The 21,253-nt window shown below is 42.6% G+C and overlaps 1 protein-coding gene across 4 annotated transcripts; it reads right to left on the bottom strand.

The window, feature by feature from the left end:
• Positions 1–1,751: 1,751 nt before the first annotated feature.
• On the bottom strand, positions 1,752–21,209 carry LOC125261889 (pancreatic secretory granule membrane major glycoprotein GP2-like). Of its 4 annotated transcripts, XM_048180453.1 has the most exons (13): positions 20,583–21,209; positions 20,424–20,495; positions 19,713–20,105; positions 19,174–19,557; positions 19,001–19,090; positions 5,576–5,971; positions 5,166–5,279; positions 4,884–5,059; positions 4,350–4,489; positions 3,224–3,469; positions 2,923–3,085; positions 2,622–2,724; positions 1,752–2,516 (listed from the first exon to the last, which is right to left on the bottom strand). In XM_048180453.1, the coding sequence occupies exons 1-13, from the start codon at positions 20,977–20,979 to the stop codon at positions 2,416–2,418; spliced, it is 2,775 nt and encodes a 924-aa protein (XP_048036410.1). In that variant the 5' UTR covers positions 20,980–21,209; the 3' UTR covers positions 1,752–2,415. The 4 variants fall into 4 exon arrangements, with proteins under 4 accessions (XP_048036410.1, XP_048036411.1, XP_048036412.1 ...); XM_048180454.1 differs by lacking the exon at positions 5,166–5,279; XM_048180455.1 differs by lacking the exon at positions 5,576–5,971 and having other exon boundaries at positions 20,583–21,208.
• Positions 21,210–21,253: the final 44 nt, after the last annotated feature.

A 21,253-nucleotide genomic window follows, 5' to 3' on the forward strand; every position in this document is an offset into this window, starting at 1 on the left:
AATAAATGCAAAAAAAAAAAAATATATATATATATATTAGTTATTGTTGTTTATTTATTGTATTGGGCATAGTTATGTTAATGTTTTAATTTACACACAGTACATCTGGCACCGATATGAAGAAGAAAATACAAAACAACTAAACAAATAAAAAACAAAAAACAACATCACTTTCATCCTCTGATCTACAGTATACAGTATTATGAGCGTCTCAAGAGAAGTACTGTGTATTTCCTAGTTTGTGCAGTCAAAACATTTCACAGCTTTTAGGAAACCACCAGAATGGATTCCAGATAAGATTCTTTTCAAGTCACCAAAGTGCAGTTGTCAGTGGGTTTTCCCAGTAATTGTTGCAAATGCAGTTGATCAAGATTCTTGTGATGAGATAATCTAACCATCCATAGAGACAAACAGACACTTCTCTGTGAATGTACAGCAGGAAACCTGTTAGAATCTAATAATTCAACTTAATAATACAATTCAAAAAGATCTGTTCGGGTTGAGCGATCCAGCACAGAAAAGCAGGTACCTGGGTATCAAATGGAAGACTCAGACACAAAGAGTTATTAGGAGCTGATTGTATCTGTTGGCTCTCAGTGAAGCTCAAACCTCTTGTATAAAGATGTTATGGAGACACACTGATGAGGATAAAGATTCTCTAATTCAGGGGTCTCAATCTCGCGGCCTCAAGTGGCCCGCGGGATGATATTTTGTGGCCCCCCACCTGACATCAAAGTTTAGTGTTAGTGCGGCCCGCGAGTTATTCTGAAACTTTTGTTTTATTTTGTTATCACTTATGGCAGTGGTCTCAAACTGCCGGCCTGCGGGCCATTTACAGCCCCCAACTAATCTCAAAAATAAAACATAATCCAGCCCGCTAAATTATTATTATTCCCTAGTTGCTACCTGACTGATATGCAAAATCGCCGTTCTATGGGGGCATTCACATATCGCGTCACATAAGCGGCCGCACCGCATTCTCCTTTCCAATGGGCTTTCGCTCCAGTGGCGTCTGTCGTTGCTATGCAACCATGAGCCGTGCTCTCAACCGCGTCGCTTCTATTATGAGCGCGCTTGCCTAAATCACAGTAAAAGCACTCGACTTTAAGTCACGAGCGTCGATTTAAACCACCGAAACGCGTCCAATGCAACCATTAAAAGTTACAGATGTTCAAACGGCATCTTGGACAAATGTGTCTCAGCTGTGTGAGCGCAAGCGCTGCTAAGTGTCTGTCAAGAAACAGAAGAGTGTACAAATGTATTCAGGGATTGTATTTGTTCAGTACAGTGTTGTTTAGTGCAAGATTTTAATGTTATTTAAGCTAACATAAAGTAAGGGAAAATACTTCCACTAAATGTTAAAAACTAATAATGTATGTAACAATGAGAGCTTTTTATTTTTTGGCAAAATAAAGTTGATATATATAGCTCCAGTTTTTTTGTTTATTTCTGACCCCTCCACGCCACAAGTTTTGCTGGTTTTGTTCCTAAATTACACTTTTTTTTTTTATTCCATGCACCTTGTTGGATGTGAGAAGTTGCACCAGACTATTGCAATTAATAGTATTATATTAGTAGGCTATATTAGTAGTATTATATTAGTAATAGTATTATATAATTATATTACACTCTGTAACAATGAGAGAGACACTGCTGTTTACATTTAGTATGGTAAATAAAATATTTATAGTATAGGTATAAAAACATTTTAGTAGGCCTAATGAAAGTAAATGAGAAATAATTCAAAGGAAAGTAAATTTTCTGAAATGTTGCGCTTTCTTGCGCTTGAATGTTAATATGGCCCTCCTATGAGGTGTCAATCACAGAAATGGCCCCCCGCCAATTTGAGTTTGAGACCCCTGCTCTAATTATTCACTAAACAAACTGCAACATTCTTCAAAGCCTTTAGAATTAAAAGTAAAATAGCAAGACTCAAGCATATTATCATAGCATCACGATGGAAAATAAGTAAAACAATTACAAAGATAGCAGTAAAAAGATGATCATTAATCATTCTTGTACTTTTACTGAAATAAAATGATAACAAAAGTTCAACTATAAAATTATTTTTTTTTTTTTTCCTCATTTTGGATCATTCAGACCTATTTCATGCCTTATATAATAAATGCCTGAATAAAATATTACAACATAATTTTTAAGAAAAGCAAGTCTTATTAGTTAGTTTTAACTAATCGTGTTTTCCTTTAGTTAAACGTGAATCTGATGGTCGTTGTTGTCGCACAACCCATCAGGTATTACAGAATGAATGTACTATGTAAAAACATAAATGATTAAATAATAATTCATTTATTATTCTGTATAAAATAGTAGTTATGTTATGTTAGTGTTGCATCAGATTCCACATGAATTGAAATGAGTCTAGACAATATGCATGTAAAATGTTGTGGAAATAAACTAAAAGTGTGTCAGGACACTCAGAGGAACAAGAAACACCATCAGAGAACCACACAGACAAGAAGCCTCAGATACCTTCACTTTATCTGGGACCCATTTATCTGTGAACAGAGAATATAATGCAATGCAGTGAAATATAATGTATTCATGACAGAAATCATCAACAACCTTTATTTACAAATGATTAAAATAAATTAAATGTTCACCTGTGTTCCCTTCAGACAACATCAGAGGACCCATGGATATGGAAGCACTGTCATGGAAGTCCAGAGACCTGCCCTCTCTCCGCTGGTGTCCAGAGTCACAGTCCTGATAGAGAAAAGAGCAAAATCAGCTGTGTGAATCCCTGTTAAATATCACTGTTAGCAGCCTTGCATACTGACGCTGAAGCATTTGATCAAAGTTGTAAAATAGAATGTAACAGTGATTTTCATATATTTAAAGTGATCAATTACATTTTTTATCAATTACTCATAAAACATCATTATGAGAGGTTTGTAATCTCACCGTTAAGCAGCGATTGCTTGACAGAGGGCAAAGGTGAACAGCACAGTGCAGGTAAAGCTTAGTGGAGTTTGCAGTGAAGATATACATCCCAAAAGAGAAACGGCTGGATGTCGAGACGCCGTTCTGCAGCAGCTTCAGTGTGTCATCATTTGGATTGGGACACCTGACAATATCAATAATGACGATGAACTAATCAAATTATTTTCTTTGTTTCCATTGTACAAAAATGAAATCCTAAGCTTTTGTCCTGAAACACTGAGAGATAAGTTCCTCAGGCAATCCTAAAAAAGCACTGCTTTACTCTGAAACGATGAGATCCCAGCGGAGGCGGTAATCAGGATCATTCACAGGTGTAGCCCAACACGTGTCCATCACCAGGGCAAACTGGCGGCTGTCGACCCCCTCAACACGAACTTCCACATGCATCTCCTGGTCGAGCTCTGCATCCACTGCACCAGTGAAGGGCCGGGTAAACTCATCATCCTGATATGGAATCATCCGGACACGATATCTGCCTTCACCAGCGGGAAGAGTCTTGTGCACAATGCTGATGAAAAAGGGAAAATTTTGAAAAATTCTGTTTTAAGAGAATACAGAATACCATATACACTGTATTGCCAAAAGTATTGGGACACCCCTCCAAATCGTTGAATTCAAGTGTTACAATCACTTCCATGGCCACAGATGTATAAAATCAAGCATCTAGGCATACAGACTGCTTCTACAAACATTTGTGAAAGAATGGGTCGCTCTCAGGAGCTCAGTGAATTCAAGCTTGGCATAGGTTGCCACCTGTCCATTCGTGAAATTTCCTCACTACTAAATATTCCACCGTCAACTGTTAGCATTATCATAACAAAGTGGAAGCAATTGGGAACAACAGCAGCTCATCTATCACAGAGCGGAGTCAGCGCATGCTTGAGCTCACAGTGTACAGAAATCCCCAACTTTCTGCAGAGTCAATAGCTACAGACCTCCAAATTTCATGTGGCTTTCATATTAGCTCAAGCACAGTGCATAGAGAGCTTCATGGAATGGGTTTCCATGGGCGAGCAGCTGCATCCAAGCCTTACATCACCAAGTGCAATGCAAAGCGTCGGATGCAGTGGTATAAAGCGCGCCGCCACTGGACTCTAGAGCAGTGGAGACGTGTTCTCTGGAGTGACAAATCATGCTTCTCTGTCTGGCAATCTGATGGACGAGTCTGGGTTTGGCGGTTGCCAGGAGAATGGTACTTGCCTGACTGCATTGTGCCAAGTGTAAAATTTGGTGGAGGGAGATTATGGTGTGGGGTTGTTTTTCAGGGGTTGGGCTTGAACCCTTAGTTCCAGTGAAAGGAACTCTTAATGCTTCAGCATACCAAGACATTTTGGACAATTTCATGCTCCAAACTTTGCCTGAAGTCAGAATTTGTATTTGACTCTCACCTCTCCAGTGGGTTGATTTCCACATTCATGGAAAGCATTTGTGTTTGAGGATAAACACAGCTGAAAGAAAGCTTCAGGATTTTCTCTGACCTCGGTGTCCCCAGAATAAAGTTATCATAGATGAAGTGGATGCCGTTAGCCTGTGGACAACACATATAACATTTTGTAATTTAGCCTAAATTGAATTCATGGTATTAAAATATATATATAAATGTCATAGTTTAAGTGAAATAACAGAGGGTGACAATAATGGTGAAGAATGCGGGCAAAAGTTCAAGTCTCTTTTGTGGCATAGTGTTGTGTTTCCTTCCCTGCTGAATCTCTCTGAGACTTTGAGAAGTCTTTAGTGAGGTCTGTTTGGGTCCTTCCTTTGGTTGTTACAGACTGATTCTTCAGTGCCCTTACAGACCTCCATACAGACTTCTCAAAGTCTCCCCAAGTGGTCAAATTGGTCAAATCAATTTCTGCTGGTTCTACCAGGTTCTACAAATCTGTGGATGATGTATCTGAATAGATATACATAGTTAAACCTACCATAAGATTTGTACCACAGATGTGTTCATCATTATCATAATGGAATTCCACTCTGCCATTCCGGACCGTTCCTTTGCAGCTGGGATCATTGAGGTGTAAGACATCAGCTGGAAAACCAGCCTCAAAGAGCTGACAGCGAGACACAGACATGGAGCCAGAGCTGCTTTCACAGGTTTCTGAGAGAGAGAGAGAGAGAGAGAGAGAGAGAGAAAAGATAATTAATGACTGAAAAACAAAATGAACCAAAAAAAAAAAAAAGTACAATTGTGGAATTATACCAACCAAAAGAGTCAGAATGTGGTTGTGGTATTTTACATAAACAGCCGTAAACACCGTTTTTCATCCCACATCTTTCATTCTCAGAGCAGTGGAGCTCAGAACAAGGATCTCTCATAGCTAAGAGAAGCACAGATAGATGAAATATTCTGTCTTGTTTACAAATCTAATTAACTTGATATTGTACACTGAATATTGTTGGCTGTTACACTGTTACTGTACATTATCAAAGCCATAGATAAATATTCTTAGACTTCATGACTGATTATTGCTCTTGGTCTCTCAAGATAACATTTTTTTTTTTTCTAGTGTTCTAATTTTTTTCTTGCATCTGGAAAAAAAAGTAATATAAAAAAAAAAAAAAAAAAAAACATTTTTTACACACATACACAAAGGGCATATGTGATTATATTTACCTGCACAGTATGCCATTTTGCAACCAGTTGGGCTCACAAACTCATAGACATAATAATTTCCTGGACAGGCTTTGACTTTAATGGGATTGGATTGGAAAAGGCAGCAGTTATTGCTCCAGTGACCGCAGACATCTCGAGTGACCACTCCATCCTCGACTGTTGGATGTCCTCCGTTCAGCCACAGTGGAACATGAGTGCCACAACTATACTGATCAACACATGTGTCTGGCATCTGAACGCTCTGACCCTGAATGAAGAGACGATACCAGCCGTTCCAGCTGACCCCAGTGTCACACATTAACTGAGAGGAATGTTGATTGTTGGTGGCTCTCCATGGATCATCCAGGACATAGTAGTTGTAGCAGGGGTCAACAGGGGGAGCTGTTGTTATGGAATCTTTAGAAAAATACATTGATGAATGATGTTACATACTTATTTGTACAGTTGTAGTAGTTGTCATATGAAATTGTAATCTCTAGAGCTCTCTTTACTTAAGCTCCCTGTTATTTTTGTTTTAAAATGCCCCTATTATACTTTTTCAAATATTATCTTTCATGCAGTGTATAATATAGCTTTATGTGAATGTAAAAGGTCTGCAAAGTTTTAAAGATCAAAGTGTACAACAAATAAAGTTGTCTCCTAAAAGAAAGAATCAATTCTGAACTGTCAAAACAAGTTGTCAGCAATTCCAGTCACACTTCCTGTTACATACCTACAAAACAATGTAACAAATTTGCATAATGCCAACCTGTGGTCTTCACTGGCAGCCTGTGAATGTCTACTTTACCCTGACCTTAAAGTCCCTGTAAAATCAATTCTGAGAATTCTTTCTAAACACTTTATAAATGTTACAAATGTATTGCTGAAACACATTACAAAGACTGTGTAATGCTTAATTGTGAAGTTAAACAGTTTTTCACCAAGTCTCTGCTCAGGATTTTTTGGGCGGAGCTAAAACGGGGGTCTGATGACACACTTGGACGCTCGAGCATAGCCCCTCCCCTAACACTATATAACTGTCGATGACGCACCGAGCGAGGCGCCGCCTCTTACTCTACAGCGGTTCACTCGCTCAATCTCGAGTGTCATTACAGTTATACAGCCCTTTGCACATTTAGCTACTAATGCCTACGTCACGCAAATGCATATTACATGGTTGTTATAATCAGTGTTGGGGAAGCTACTCTGAAACTGTAGTTTGACAAGCTACAAGCTACTCATGAATTAAAGTAGTTAAACTACAGTCAAGCTACCCTTATGAAAAAGTAGTTAGCTACACTACAAGTTACTATCAAAAAGTAGCTAGCTACATTGAAACTACTTTTTTTTTAAATGACATAGCATATTACAAATAACTGGATAACTGTTAATGAAGAATGTTTAAGTAAGATGTTTGGGGTTTAAACAAAGCAATGCACTACAATTATGATTTCAAAGCATAGTGTTTTATTTTGTAAACTATATAAAAAAATACAATACTCAAATGTATATAGGCTACTCAAATGTCAATACTCCTATATCTCACACTGACTCTCTTTGCACGCTTTATATATATTAAAATTCTGAATGTATTATAAATTTTGTTTTTCATGCGAGAGGAATGACGACCAATTGCACTCTGCAGTTTCAGAAGTGATTAATAGCCTACACAGAAATGCAGGATTCACGCTCAAAATTGGTACCATAACCATAACACGGGACAAAAATGTGCAATAATAAAAATACGCATAAATGCAGACTGGAAAAATATTAGAATTTTGTATCAATATTTTTGAAATTCTATTCCAATTATTTGTAAAATTAAATAACATCTTAAATGTCTCTACGCGAATCATGCGCATCTCGCGTAAACATTCTTATACCCGAGCATCCGATTTTATTAGATCAGCGCACTAAGCTATGTTGTTGTTTTCTATTCAGTTGACGGATGCTTTGCCAATGCAATGACTCAAAACACTGCGTTAGTGATCTTATGTTCATTATAAAACTGGCGGGACAGATTATACTATGGCGGGTCACCACTGTAATAAAATAGTTTGCATACATTTGATATAGACTGCAATAAAGCAGAATAATCCATTTAAAAAGGCTATTATTCACCTGTATGTGCTTGAAGTCTCCGTCACAGACAGCGTTTTAATCATGTTTATAACCTTTACTAATCGATTCGTGCAGTGTGAACCCACTCCTGTCCTTTACATAATCATCAGGCGATCTCTTCTCGATGAACTGCTGACGAACTTATAAAGCCGCAAGATGCGTTATATAACAATAGATGGCAGTAATGCACGATTTTAGTTCGTGATCTGAAGACGCTGTGCTGCTTCATGAATGAGCTCGTCAGAACGCAACACAAAACGGAATGTAGCTTGTAACTTTTGGTCGCGCTACAACGCTACTTGCTGGAAAATGTAGTTAACTACTGGAAAAGCTACTCTGTTTTAAAAGTAGCTGAACTACATACAAGCTACTGAAAAATGTAGTTAAACTAGTAGCGCCGCTACATGTAGTTAACTACTCCCCAACACTGGTTACAATATACAATATTCCCGGCCTTCATCCTCCCGTCTCGCGGCGCCGAAATTTGTCGACTCGACAACAGTCGGCAGTACGTGCCCACCAATGAGTGTAAGTTGGCGAGTTTGCTTATGTTATAATTAGTAGGTAGTCCACAGTAACTCTACTAAAATTTGCAACCCTCTAAATGATTATTTTTATATGCATCAGTATTTGACTCATTAGACTCAAGTCAGTTGAGACGGCAACTCTTGCGAGTGGGCGTGGTTTCAGCGCCGACAGCGGACATACCCCCAGGGTTTGAGAGCAGAGAGCGCTGCCTATTTTTTCGAGATTTTTCGAGAACTTATTTCATTTACTTGCAGATTTTTTTAATCATTCAAATTTGGCTGAGTGGTTAATAACACATTTTTCTGCGGTGTGACAAACTCAGAACACATACTTTAAAATGACTTTACAGGGACTTTAAACACTGTAGCTGAGACTGGAAGAGTTTGGTTTGTGTTGTTCATGTCCCATTTTCAGCGCTGCACATCCACTTTGATTCATTTCAAAAAGGACTCACACTGGAATTGATATGGAATAACGTAACCTCGGTTCCCTGAGATATGGAACGAGTACTGCGTATGGGGAAAGGTTTTTCCCCGTTACCGAAGCCGCAGCCTCGTGGCACGGCATGTAACGCAGTACTCGTTCCGTATCTCAGGGAAACGAGGTTACGTTAGTAACCGAGTACGTTCCCTTTCGATACTTCACTCGTACTGCGTATGGGGAATGAATTCAACCGCGCCGTGCCACGGCAGGGAACGACTGGACTTGTCTTGGACACTGCGAGGGAACCAGAGGATAAGTGAGAAGGCCGGAGCCGTCGAACCCTCATTACACTGCCAAAAGGGGAGTTAACTCCCAGAGTGGCATGAAGCGGAGCTCGATAGAGGCCGCTGGATCATACCAAGAGGACCAGAGCTTGTAAGGTCGGGATGTCCAAATGATAAAATCTGACAAAAGTGGACGGCGAGGACCAGCCGGCCGCCTCACAGATGTCTTTAATCGAAACTCCACTAGACCAGGCCCAAGAGGAAGCCATTCCTCTAGTGGAGTGGACTCTAACTCCTATGGGGCAGTTGAGGCCCATAGAGGAGTAACAAAGAGTAATAGCGTCGACTATCCAACGCGCAAGACGTTGCTTTGAGACCGAAGACCCTTTGGTGCGGCCACCAAAGCAGATAAAGAGCTGATCGGATTGCCGGAAAGGCTGTGATCGCTCAACGTAGGTCCTTAATGCCCTGAGGGGGCAGAACAATTCCAGCTCTCGCTCGTCCGACGAGGGAGGAAGCGCTGAGAGGGAAATGACCTGTGCTCTGAATGGAGTCGAGAGCACCTTAGGGACGTAGCCATGCCTAGGTTTCAAAACGACCTTGGAGTCGTTGGGCCCGAACTCAAGGCATGCAGGGCTCACGGAGAGGGCCTGCAAGTCACCAACATGCTTAACCGATGCTAGTGCAAGTAGCAGAGCGGTTTTGAGCGTCAGGGGCCTGAGGTCAGCTGAACACAGTGGCTCAAAGGGAGGCCCTTTGAGAGCTCTGAGGACCAAAGAGAGGTCCCAGGTGGGAACGGTGAGAGGACGAGGTGGATTCAATCGCCTAGAACCTCTAAAGAAATGCACCACAAGGTTGTTTCGTCCCACTGACTGGCCAGCGATAGGAGCGTGAAACGCTGCAATGGCTGCATCGTAAACTTTGAGCGTTGAAGGGGTGCGACCCAGTTCTAAATGCTCCTGGAGGAAAGACAGTATCGGAGATACATCACACTCCACTGGGTCTATGTTGCGTGCAGAACACCAGCCAACAAAGACCGACCATTTCTGGGCGTAGAGGCGTCTCATGGACGGAGCTCTCGCCTGAGAGATGGTATTCAGCTTGTCCCCGGGGAGGTTAGCAGGCTCCCATTGAGGGACCAGAGGTGCAGAGCCTAGAGTTCTGGCTGGGGATGCCAAATCGTCCTGTTCGCCTGAGAGAGGAGGTCCCGTCTCAGGGGGATCGGCCACGGAGCTTTCGTGGAAAGCCTGAACAGCTCTGAGGACCAAACTTGGCTCCTCTAGAGCAGGGCCACCAGGAGGACTCTGTGCTTGTCTTCCCTGATTCGTCTGATGATCTGCGAGATCAGAGCAATCTGGGGAAAAGCGTAAAGGAGGGTGCTGGGCCAGACGTGAGCCAGTGCATCGTCCTCCTTCGAGAAATAAATTGGGCAGTGAGAGTTGTCTTCTGAGGCGAAGAGGTCTACCTCTGCCTTCCCGAAGAACTCCCAGATCGTGAGAACCATCTGGGGGTAGAGCATCCACTCGTCTGAGGGGACATTGCTCCGAGATAGCATATCTGCTCCCAAGTTCTTTCTCCCGGGTATGTGAGTCACTCTGAGTGACTGAAACCTCGGTAATGCCCATTCCAGAAGACGCTTCGCCAGAGTGCATAAGCAGCTGGACGAAAGACCGCCCTGGTGATTTATGTATGACACCACTGTCATGCTGTCCAACTGGACGTAAGACGTGGCGTCCCGTCAGGTGTGCCTAAAATGCGTGAAGGGCTCGAATCACTGCCAACATCGAGGCAGTTGATGTGCAGATGGCTTTCTTCGTGAGACCACGAGCCGAAGGCCGGTCTGCCCTTGCAAAGAGCACCCCAACCTGTGTTGGATGCATCTGTTGAGAGCACCATCCTTCTGGACACCGCCTGTAGGGGTACACCTTGACTGAACCATACAGGGTTCATCCAGGGTTTCAGAGCTGTCAAACAGGCCTGATTGACCCCGAGACACAGGCAGCCACGCCGTCAGGCGTGAGGAGGGACCCGGAACTTCAACCAGTATTGCAGAGGCCGCATCCGAAGAAGGCCGAGCTGCAGAGCCGGGAAGGTGGAAGCCATCAGCCGAGATAATTGAGAAACCGGATTCCCAACTGTGGGGAAAGCGCCGCGTTCATGCGTTTGGTAAAAGTGCGAGGAGCTAGGGACAGCCCGAATGGAAGGACTGTATATTGGTAAACCACACCCTCGAATGTGAATCTCAAGAATCGCCTGTGATGGGTGGCTATCTGGATGTGAAAGTATTCATCTTTCAGGTCCAGCAAGCAGAATCAGTCCCCGGGGCAAACCTGTGCGAGGATCTGCTTCAGCGTTAACATCTTGAACTTCCGTCTCATGAGGGAAAGGTTCAGGAGTCTGAGGTCTAAGATGAGTCTGAGACCGCCTTCACTCTAGGCAATGAGGAAGTAATGGCTGTAATCGCTCTCTGAGGGGGAGACTATTTCTATAGGCCCCTTCTCTAACAGAGACATCACTTCGGCTTGGAGGACGTGAGTGTCGTCCGTGTTTACTGAAGTGGGAAGCACCCCGCCAAAACGCAGGGGTCTGCGAGCAAACTGGAGCGAGTAGCCTTGAGATATTATCCCTTGAACCCACTTGATACTCCGGGGATGGCCGTGTGACAAGGGGTTGAATGGCGCCGGGTGGCGGGCCGCTGGGAGGGGGCCCGCACACCGGCTAGTTTTTAGAAATGCTCACGCATCCTCATGAACGTGGCTTGCGGGGTGAAATCGGCAAATTACATACTGAGAAACTCAGCAAACAGATATATGCTTTTTGAAAAAATATACATCATGAGTCCCACCTGAGTCAGAGGAGAGCATCAAGATATATTCAGCCGAGCGGTGTCAGAAGTGAGACCGCTCTTCCTCAATGAACATGGCTTGCAGGGCAGAGCCAGCAAGTCACATGAACAGAGGTCCAGCATAATGAGCATGTTAGTTCCACCAAGCATGAGTGAGCATTGAGCTCGCTTTCAGTGAGCGCATACATCCTCATGAACGTGGCTTGCAGGGGCAGGGCCGGCAAACGACACGCAGAGAGACTGGAATAAATATGCTACATTGACTGATATACTGAATATATATATAACATAGGTCTCACCTGAGAGTGTTGTTATATTTCTCAAAGAACGCGGTTTGCCGGGCAGAACCGGCAAGCAACGCGCCGAGAAATTCAGCAAACTCGGCAGCAATACACTGTATCAACTGAAATATATATATAACATATGTCTCACCCGAGACAGGGGGAGAGCGACATGTTATATTTCTCAATGAATGCTGCTTGCGGGGCGGAACTGGCTGTTAACATGTTATTCCTCCCCTACTCTGTTCATTACAACATAAGGCGCTTCCATTATGTTAAATACGGTACGGTGTGCCGTAGGTTGTTTTGCGCATGTGCAGCGCGGGTGGTTCAGTGTGTTGGAGACGGTGAGGCGAGAAGCTGAATAAAGTGGCGGAAATAATAAACGTCGTGTTTATTTGAAATAACATGGTAGCAGAGGATGGTTGAAGGATGGCAGCGAGTTATAAAGTTCCGCCGAAGTTTGATGAAGCCAGGCCATACGAGTGTTGGAAAAATGAAGTTAACATCTGGACGCGGGTTACAGATCTGGATAAAAAGAAGCAAGCCCTTGCTGTCGCTTTGGGGCTTGAAGGGAGAGCACGTGAAACGGCAATGGAAATACCTGCGGAAGATTTGGACTGCGATAACGGAATGGCAACGTTGATGGCAAAGCTGGACGGCGTGTTCCTTAAAGAGGAAAAAGATCGCGCGTATGAAGCATATTCATACTTTGATGGCATAACAAAGAATAATTCCGTTTCCATGGAGGACTACATAATTGACTTTGAACAGCGATACAACCGGATGAAAAGGTATAATATGACGCTTCCTGATGCTGTACTGGCTTTTAAGCTTTTAGACACGGCCTGTCTCGATGATAAAAGCAGACAACTGGCACTGACGGCCAGCACCGAGCTGACGTTTTCCTCCATGAAATCGGCTCTAAAAAGGATTTTCGGAGGGAAAACGACAGGCTCATCAAACGCAATACAGGTGAACCAGGACGTGGCGTTTTTCACAGAACAAAGACAACAAGGCAGAGGAAAACGGATCACAACTTTCCAAAGCGGACAATTAAAGCAACCATTAGTGGGGACTAATCCACTGGATAAGTTCGGTAAGAGATCCAAATGTGCTATCTGCCAGTGTACATTTCATTGGGCTAAAGACTGTCCCCACAAGAAAACGGAACAAGTAAGATTAACTACAGAGGTAGAGGAATGTAACATCACTTTGTTTACAAAGGCCGCCATCTCAGATGCAGAGATATTTATGACTGAATCATTGGGATCGGCAATTATTGACACTGCTTGTACTCGTACTGTGTGTGGGGAGAAATGGCTGAAAAGCTATATTGATGATCTTTCCCAAGATCAAGTAAACCAGTTGATGCAAACAGAAACTCCTAGTTGCAGACCATTTCGATTCGGCGATGGGAATTTGTTATATTCCACAAAAAATTTGAAACTGCCAGCTAAAATAGGACTGACAAAATGCCAAATTGAAACTGAAGTTGTCAAGGCTGACATTCCACTTCTGCTGAGTAAAACATCACTGAAGAAAGCAGGGACCGTTTTGGACATGGAAAATGATAGTGCAGTGATGTTCAAACAATGCATTCCTCTTGAATTTACTAGTTCTGGACATTACTGTGTCAATATCAGAGACAAAGAAACTAAAAAAGGTCAAACTGAAGAAAAAGTCCTAACAGTGACAGAAAATATGTCTCCAGATGAGAAACGCAAAGTCCTTCTCAAACTCCACAAACAGTTTGGTCACGCGTCGGCAGACAGGTTACAGAGACTCATTCACAGTTCAGGAAACAATGATAAAGAATGCTTTACTATTTTACAACAAATAGTATCTGACTGTGAAATATGCCAGAAGTACAAAAGGACAAAGCCAAGGCCTGCTGTGGGGCTGCCCTTAGCTTCGGAATATAACGAGACCGTGGCAGTAGATCTACACGAGCTGGAGCCAGGTGTGTGGTATCTTCATATTATCGACCACTTTACACGTTTCAGTGCTGGAAACATTGTTAAAACTAAGAAGTCATCTGAAATTGTAAACTCCTTCATTCACACTTGGATAAGTGTCCATGGCGCCCCCCAGAGGCTGTACAGTGACAATGGGGGGGAATTCAACAATGAAGAGATCAGAGACATGGCTGAAAACTTTAATATTGAGACAAAAACAACAGCAGGGTACAGTCCATGGAGCAACGGACTACTTGAGAGGCATAATCAAACGCTTACTGAGATAATCCAGAAGGTCAAACAAGAAAATGGATGTGACTGGCAAACTGCTCTTGACTGGGCCCTCATGGCCAAGAACAGTATGTTGAATGTTCATGGCCACAGTCCATATCAATTAGTTTTTGGACAGAATCCGAACCTTCCTTCTGTATTAGTCGACAAACTACCTGCTCTAGAAGGAACCACTATGAGTGCAAGAGTTGGAGAACACATTTCTGCATTACATGCTTCTAGGAAAGCATTCACTGAAGCAGAGACTTCTGAGCGGATAAGAAGAGCACTACGTAAACAGCTCAGACCCACAGACGACATGTATGTGACGGGAGACAAGGTATACTACAAAAGAGCAGACTGTCCTGAGTGGAAGGGACCAGGAGCAGTTATCGGTCAAGATGGAGCTGTGGTGTTTGTACGACATGGGGGGACTCTTGTTAGAGTACATCAGTCCAGGCTCTACAAGATAAACCCTCAGGATCAGGAACCTGCACAGCAAACTGTTCAGAACACAGACACAGCAAATGAAAAATGCAGTTTAAACAACGGAGCAGAAAGCTCAGATGGTGAAGAAAACACAGACAGTGAACAGGAAAACATCAGCGATGATGAGGTGAATACAGGAGAAGTGTTCCATCCTATGACACAAACTGAAACAGATCACAATGTTAGTGATAACCCTGTCTCTTCTGCTGGTGTGAAGATAAGAGCAGGACAGACCGTGACATTTATGAAACGGGATGGTGATGGGCTACAGAGAGCTAAGGTTTTAGGCAGAGCAGGTAAAGCCTCCGGAAAATACAAACACTGGTTTAATTTGCAATATATTGAACCTGACGGCAGTGATGGACAAAAGGAGCCAGTGGATATGTCATGTGTTGATAATCTTAACATTGAATCAACTGATAGGGAGAATGATATACTCATTACAAAAGACATTTCTTTTGATGCAGCCAAGCAGGATGAAATTATGAATTGGAGCAAAAACAATGTTTTTGAGGAAGTTGATGATGCAGGTCAAAAGTGTGTTTCTACCCGATGGGTCTGTAGCCTCAAAGAAACTCCCAGTGGCATTATCCCCAAAGCACGACTTGTAGCCAGAGGTTTTGAAGAGCTTAACATTCACAAGCTACAGAAAGACTCCCCAACATGTGCTTCCGACTCTCTGAGGCTATTGTTAGCAGTAATCTGTCAAAATAAGTGGCAAGTTCATTCTATGGACATCAAATCTGCTTTCTTACAAGGCATGCAGTTGTCCAGAGAAATCTATATCCGGCCCCCTCCTGAAGCAGAAAAGAAAGGCATTCTATGGAAACTAAACAAATGCGTTTATGGTCTTGCAGATGCATCACTGTATTGGTACAACAAGGTGAAAGACATCATGCTGAGCACAGGTGGGAGAATGTCTCAAGTAGATCCGGCAGTGTTCTATTGGTTGGATGAACAGTGTAAGGTTACTGGAGTACTCGCATGTCATGTTGATGATTTTCTTTGGGCAGGCTCAGAAAACTTTTCAACAGATGTGATACCCATACTAAAGTCTGCATTCCATGTTGGACGTGAAGAACATGACAATTTCTGCTATGTCGGAATGGACTTTGTCACTATTAATGGTGTAGTTCATGTACATCAACATACTTACATTGAAAACCTACAGCCTATTCGCCTGCAAGCAGCACGTGCAGTGCAGAGAGATGCCTCTCTTAATGAGACTGAAAAAGAGCAGCTTAGGTCAAAAATAGGACAGGTACTATGGGTTGCAAAACAAACCAGACCAGACATTATGTTTGATGCAAGCAGCTTAGCGTCTAATATAAAAGATGCCACAGTCCAGTCTATTCATGAGACAAATAAGGTCATTAGAAAGATTAAATCTGAAGAGGTGACTCTTAAGTTTCAGCATTTGGGAAACAATGATGCTCTGAACTTTATTGTTTTCAGTGACGCTTCCCTTGGAAATCTCCCTGATGGGGGCACACAAGGGGGAACATTGATTGGTCTCATGGGAGAAGGAGGGAAATTTTCTCCTCTCAGCTGGCAATCTAAGAGAATTCGACGTGTGGTGAGGAGTACTCTGGCGGGGGAAACTTTGGCCCTGTCAGATGGAATAGATAATGCTGTGTTTCTGGCTACCCTATTTTCTGAGCTCACCACTGGAAATGCTGAGATGAATGCTCCTCCCTTGATCTGTGTTACGGACAATCACTCTCTGTTTGATGCACTTAAGTCAACGAAACAGGTCTCTGAGAAACGACTTCGACTGGACATCAGCAGTATAAAGGAGCTCATACAGAACAAAAGGATAAAGAAAATACTCTGGTCTGATACAAAAACTCAACTCGCTGACTGTCTTACAAAAAAGGGAGCATCTGCTCTGGTGTTATTGAAAGCACTCAGTGAAGGACTATGGTGCTATGGAAAGCACTCAGCCTAGGACTGTAGATATTAAGCTTAAAAAGGAAAATTTGAAAAGATTGAACACTTCCAATTGTGTGTGTAACAAATGTTTTGTTTACGGTAATTTTGGACTTTGTTATACAAGTTTTTTTATTTATAACTAAAAAAAAAAAGAAGTTTTTATTTCTTTAAGTAAAGGGAGATTGTTAACATGTTATTCCTCCCCTACTCTGTTCATTACAACATAAGGCGCTTCCATTATGTTAAATACGGTACGGTGTGCCGTAGGTTGTTTTGCGCATGTGCAGCGCGGGTGGTTCAGTGTGTTGGAGACGGTGAGGCGAGAAGCTGAATAAAGTGGCGGAAATAATAAACGTCGTGTTTATTTGAAATAACACTGGCAAGCAACGCATAGAGAAACTCAGCGCAAACAACAGAATCAGCTCCATTAATAGAGTATAAAAACATGTTTCTCGCCCGAGTCGGGGGAGAACGTCACGTCATATTTCTCAATCGACGCGGCTTGCGGGGCGGAACTGGCGAGCGACGCGCATTGAGATAAGGAAAAATACACTCACACAAATAGAAAATGTATCATGAGTCTCGCCTAAGTCAGGGGAGAGCATCATGTCAAATTCAGCTGAGAGATTCAGATAACTTCTGCAAAAATCTGCTATATAAACTGAATGTATATAACATGGGTGTCACCCAAGAGAGGGGAGAGTGATGTTATATTTCTCAATAAACGCGACTCGCGGGCAGAACCGGCGAGCAACGCGTAAAGACTCAGTGCAAACAGCAGAAATATGCTCCATTAAATTAAGCATATAACATGTTTCTCACCCAAGCTAGGGAAGAAAGGCATGTCATATTTCTGAACTAACACGGCTCGCGGGTGAGGGACCGGCGAGCGACGCGCATTGAGATAAGGAGAAATACACTCACTCAGATAGAAAATGTATCATGAGTCTCGTCATCATGTCAAATTCAGCTAAGAGTGAGCTCGCTCTCATGCTCCCAAGTGAGAGCACGTATCCTCAACGAACGCGGTTTGCGGGGGAGGACCTGGCAAATGACGCGTTCGGAGAGACGGCGTTTGAAGCAAATGGCAGCGAGAAAGTAGAAAAATAAGCTCTGTTCTCACCTGACAGAAGACGGCAGGGGATGAGCTGAATGCTCTCAGATGCTGAAGGCGGCACGAGGGCGGAGCGGTGAACAGCTGCAAGAGAGCGAAGATCCATGGAGCGAGGGGCTTTGCATGTGCCACAGCTGTGGTGCGGCATTGAGGCAACGCCGCCGCTGTGAAAACGGCGATTGTAGCTCTTTTAGAGCGGCGAGAGCCACTGGGAAAGCTCTTTTAGGAAGCGGTGTTAAGCCGCGGGAAATGCTCTTTAAACGGCGCCGGATGGCGGCAGGAGACGCGCTGAGAGGTGGCCGGAAGTGGGAAGCGGACGGCTCGAGAGCGCCGCGCGAGGCAGCAGTGTGCGAGGGCGCCGGCGCTGTCTTCGTTCAGCGGTCTCAGCTCAGTCCGCAGCGGGATCCTCTTCGACAGTGGTGAGAACTTCTCCCAGGCGAGCTTCTTCCAGGCGGCAAAGGCTTCAGCCGGAAATCAGCGAAGAGCGATATGAAGTCGTCGCTGAAGGAGAGAGAACTGAAATCCTATGGCGAAGCGCCTGCTTATATAGCTACCCCGCCCATTTCGGCGGGAATATTCGCAGGCTTTGTTGCCATAGGCCGCGCAGCTATGCCGCGCTGTCATTGGTTCAACAACTTGTCTATGAATGAACCAATGACGAAGCAGTTACACTGCGCTATTGAAAAAGGCTTCAGTAACGGGGAACGTCATTGTTTCTTTTCGTATTACTGACATCAAGTGCTGAGGAAGATCCAGAGCTGAAAATCAGATATGGTAAATGGCATTTCGTTTCTGACGCACTACAAGTGGTAGACCAATCACAACAGACTGGACTGTCTAACCACTCACAGCAGAGCAGGCTTGCGGAAAGGAGGAGATTAGAGAGACTGAATCATTAAATAAACCATTTTCAGACTCTTTGAGAAACCAGGTGATGTGAAATATAAATTATGAGAAAATTAAAGTGTTTTTTTTTTCCTTGGATGCATGAAAACCTATTGTAAGAGACACCACAACTAAATTAAAAACCTTTAAAATAACACAAAAGGGGCACTTTAAGTAAATGTGGTGCTTTCTTTGAGCCAAATCAGCAGCGGAAGTACTATTTTACCTTTTATCTGTGTACATACCTGCTATTATGTAAGGTTTGCTATGATTTTTTTTACACCCTTGTGTAATGGGAGTCAAGACAATACTTTACCAGTGGTTATGATTGGTGGAGTAATGGATTGTATGGATGGGATTGTCTCTGTTGTTGTAGACGCTGATGGGATGGACTGACTTGAGGCTTCTGGTATTAGGAAAAGTTTATATCAACATCAAAAAAATTTCAAAATAAATTACTGAAAAGCATATGAGTAAATGCTTTCTTACCTACACAGTAAGCTCCGCAAAATATTGGTTTGACAAACTCATAAACATAGTAATTTCCTGGACAGGCTTTGACTCTTATAGCGTGGGAAGCATAAGTACAGCAGCCATTCCATGAGGAGACACAGACCTGACGAGTGACCACTCCATCTTTCAGCTGTGGGTGAGATCCGTTGAGCCACAGTGGGTCACTAGTGCCACATGTGTACTGATTAACACATGATTCTGGCATCTGAGCATTTTGACCATTGTAGAACAGCCTGTACCAGCCATTCCACTCCACATTAGAATCACACATGCCCAAGTTATAATGGTCAGTGGCTCTCCAAGGCTCATCCAGACTGGTATAGTTGTAGCAGGGGTCGACACTTGGGATGGAGACAGGTACTGTTGATGAAAAAATAGAAAGAGAGCATTATATAGTGAAGATTAAGTGCATCCAAGTAGAAGGAAAACTTTAAAAGGTCTGCACAGCTAATCATGTGAAAATCTACAGTACAATTCATGATAATCATGTCAAATATAAAGATGAATGTATGTACCTGCACAATATACAGGAGCTGGGATTGATAGAGTTGGCCTGGTAAACTTGTAGACATAATAATTTCCAGGACAAGCTTTAACTTGGATTGGATCAGATCTGTAGCGACTGCACTGATCATTACGGGAGCCGTAAATTTCACGAGTAACAACTCCATCTTCTAGTCGAGGATGAGAGTCACCAATCCACAGAGAACTATAACCTCCACATGACATGTAAGACACACACCATTCAGGCATCTGAGCACTTGATCCATTAATGAAGAGTCGATACCAGCCATCCCATTCTACAAGAGTGTCATCATGTCTATTTACATATCCATTCGTATACCAGTAAATGATTATGCTTCTCCAGTAGTTGTCGAGTATGCTGTAGTTTTTGCACGGGTCATAATCTGTGTTAGTGACAGATCAAAACAAGGAACTTTGTGAGGCCTAAATTGATCTATAGTAATAATCATAGAGAATTTTAGCCATTTGTACTGTACATGACATGACTCTGTAGTATGATATGAGATACATACAATGTACCATTTTAATCTGTAATGCAGAATCATTACAAAAAAAACCCAGCAAATTATGGATATTTTTAATATTTTAATTCATATATAGTGATATACTCAGTCAGTTCTCATCCAATACAGTGAGTGCAGTCAAATCAATAATATTTTTGAATATTATATATTAAATTATATATACTGTATACAACTTACTCAAGGTGATACTGGATCCAGTGATTATATCTGGACTCACAGTGGAAACCGGTTGTGAAATGGTGCTGATATCTAAAAAGAAGAAAGTTCAAAACATAACCGAAATCATTTTTAAAAGGTTTTAAAGTCTTTGTTAATAAGGAGGAAAAGGCACAGTACCTGTACAATATCCAACACATCCAAATGGTGGACTCACAAGTTCATAGACATAGTAATTGCCAGGACAAGCTTTGACTCTGATGGGGTTTGAGTTGTATTCACAGCAGTCTCCCAAATGATAACTACCACAGACCTCCCTGATCACCACCCCATCCTCTATTTGAGGGTGAGGATCAGTGAGCCACAGATTGATGTATGTGTTACAGGTGAATGAACTAACACAGGTCTCTGACATCCGGATGTCCATTCTGTAGTAGAAAAGCCGATACCAGCCATTCCAGGAGAAAGATTCATCACAAATGTTATTTCCACTTTCATTGTTGGCTCTCCAGGGACGATCCAGAGACTCATAGTTGTAACAGGGATCACTGCTGATGCTTTGGAAAGCAACTGTCATGGACGAAAGAGATCTTTGTAAAATACTGTTAAAAAGTTGTATTTATATGAAAGACAATATAGTTTTAGCCCTGACTACAGAGACACTGATGGGTCATTTCATTATTTTGAGTAATCATATCCTAACCAGTGATTTGCAGTAAAGCCCAAAATAAAGAGAGAAACATAGAAAAGAAAAATGTGCCATGAATGGATCTGTATATGCAGAGCCCTGCAAGGAATGGGTAACACAATTTACTAAAAGTGAAAAAAAAACAAAAACCTGAGCCTTATTT

Source organism: Megalobrama amblycephala, unplaced genomic scaffold (assembly GCF_018812025.1).
Source record: "Megalobrama amblycephala isolate DHTTF-2021 unplaced genomic scaffold, ASM1881202v1 scaffold520, whole genome shotgun sequence".
NCBI lineage: Eukaryota > Metazoa > Chordata > Actinopteri > Cypriniformes > Xenocyprididae > Megalobrama > Megalobrama amblycephala.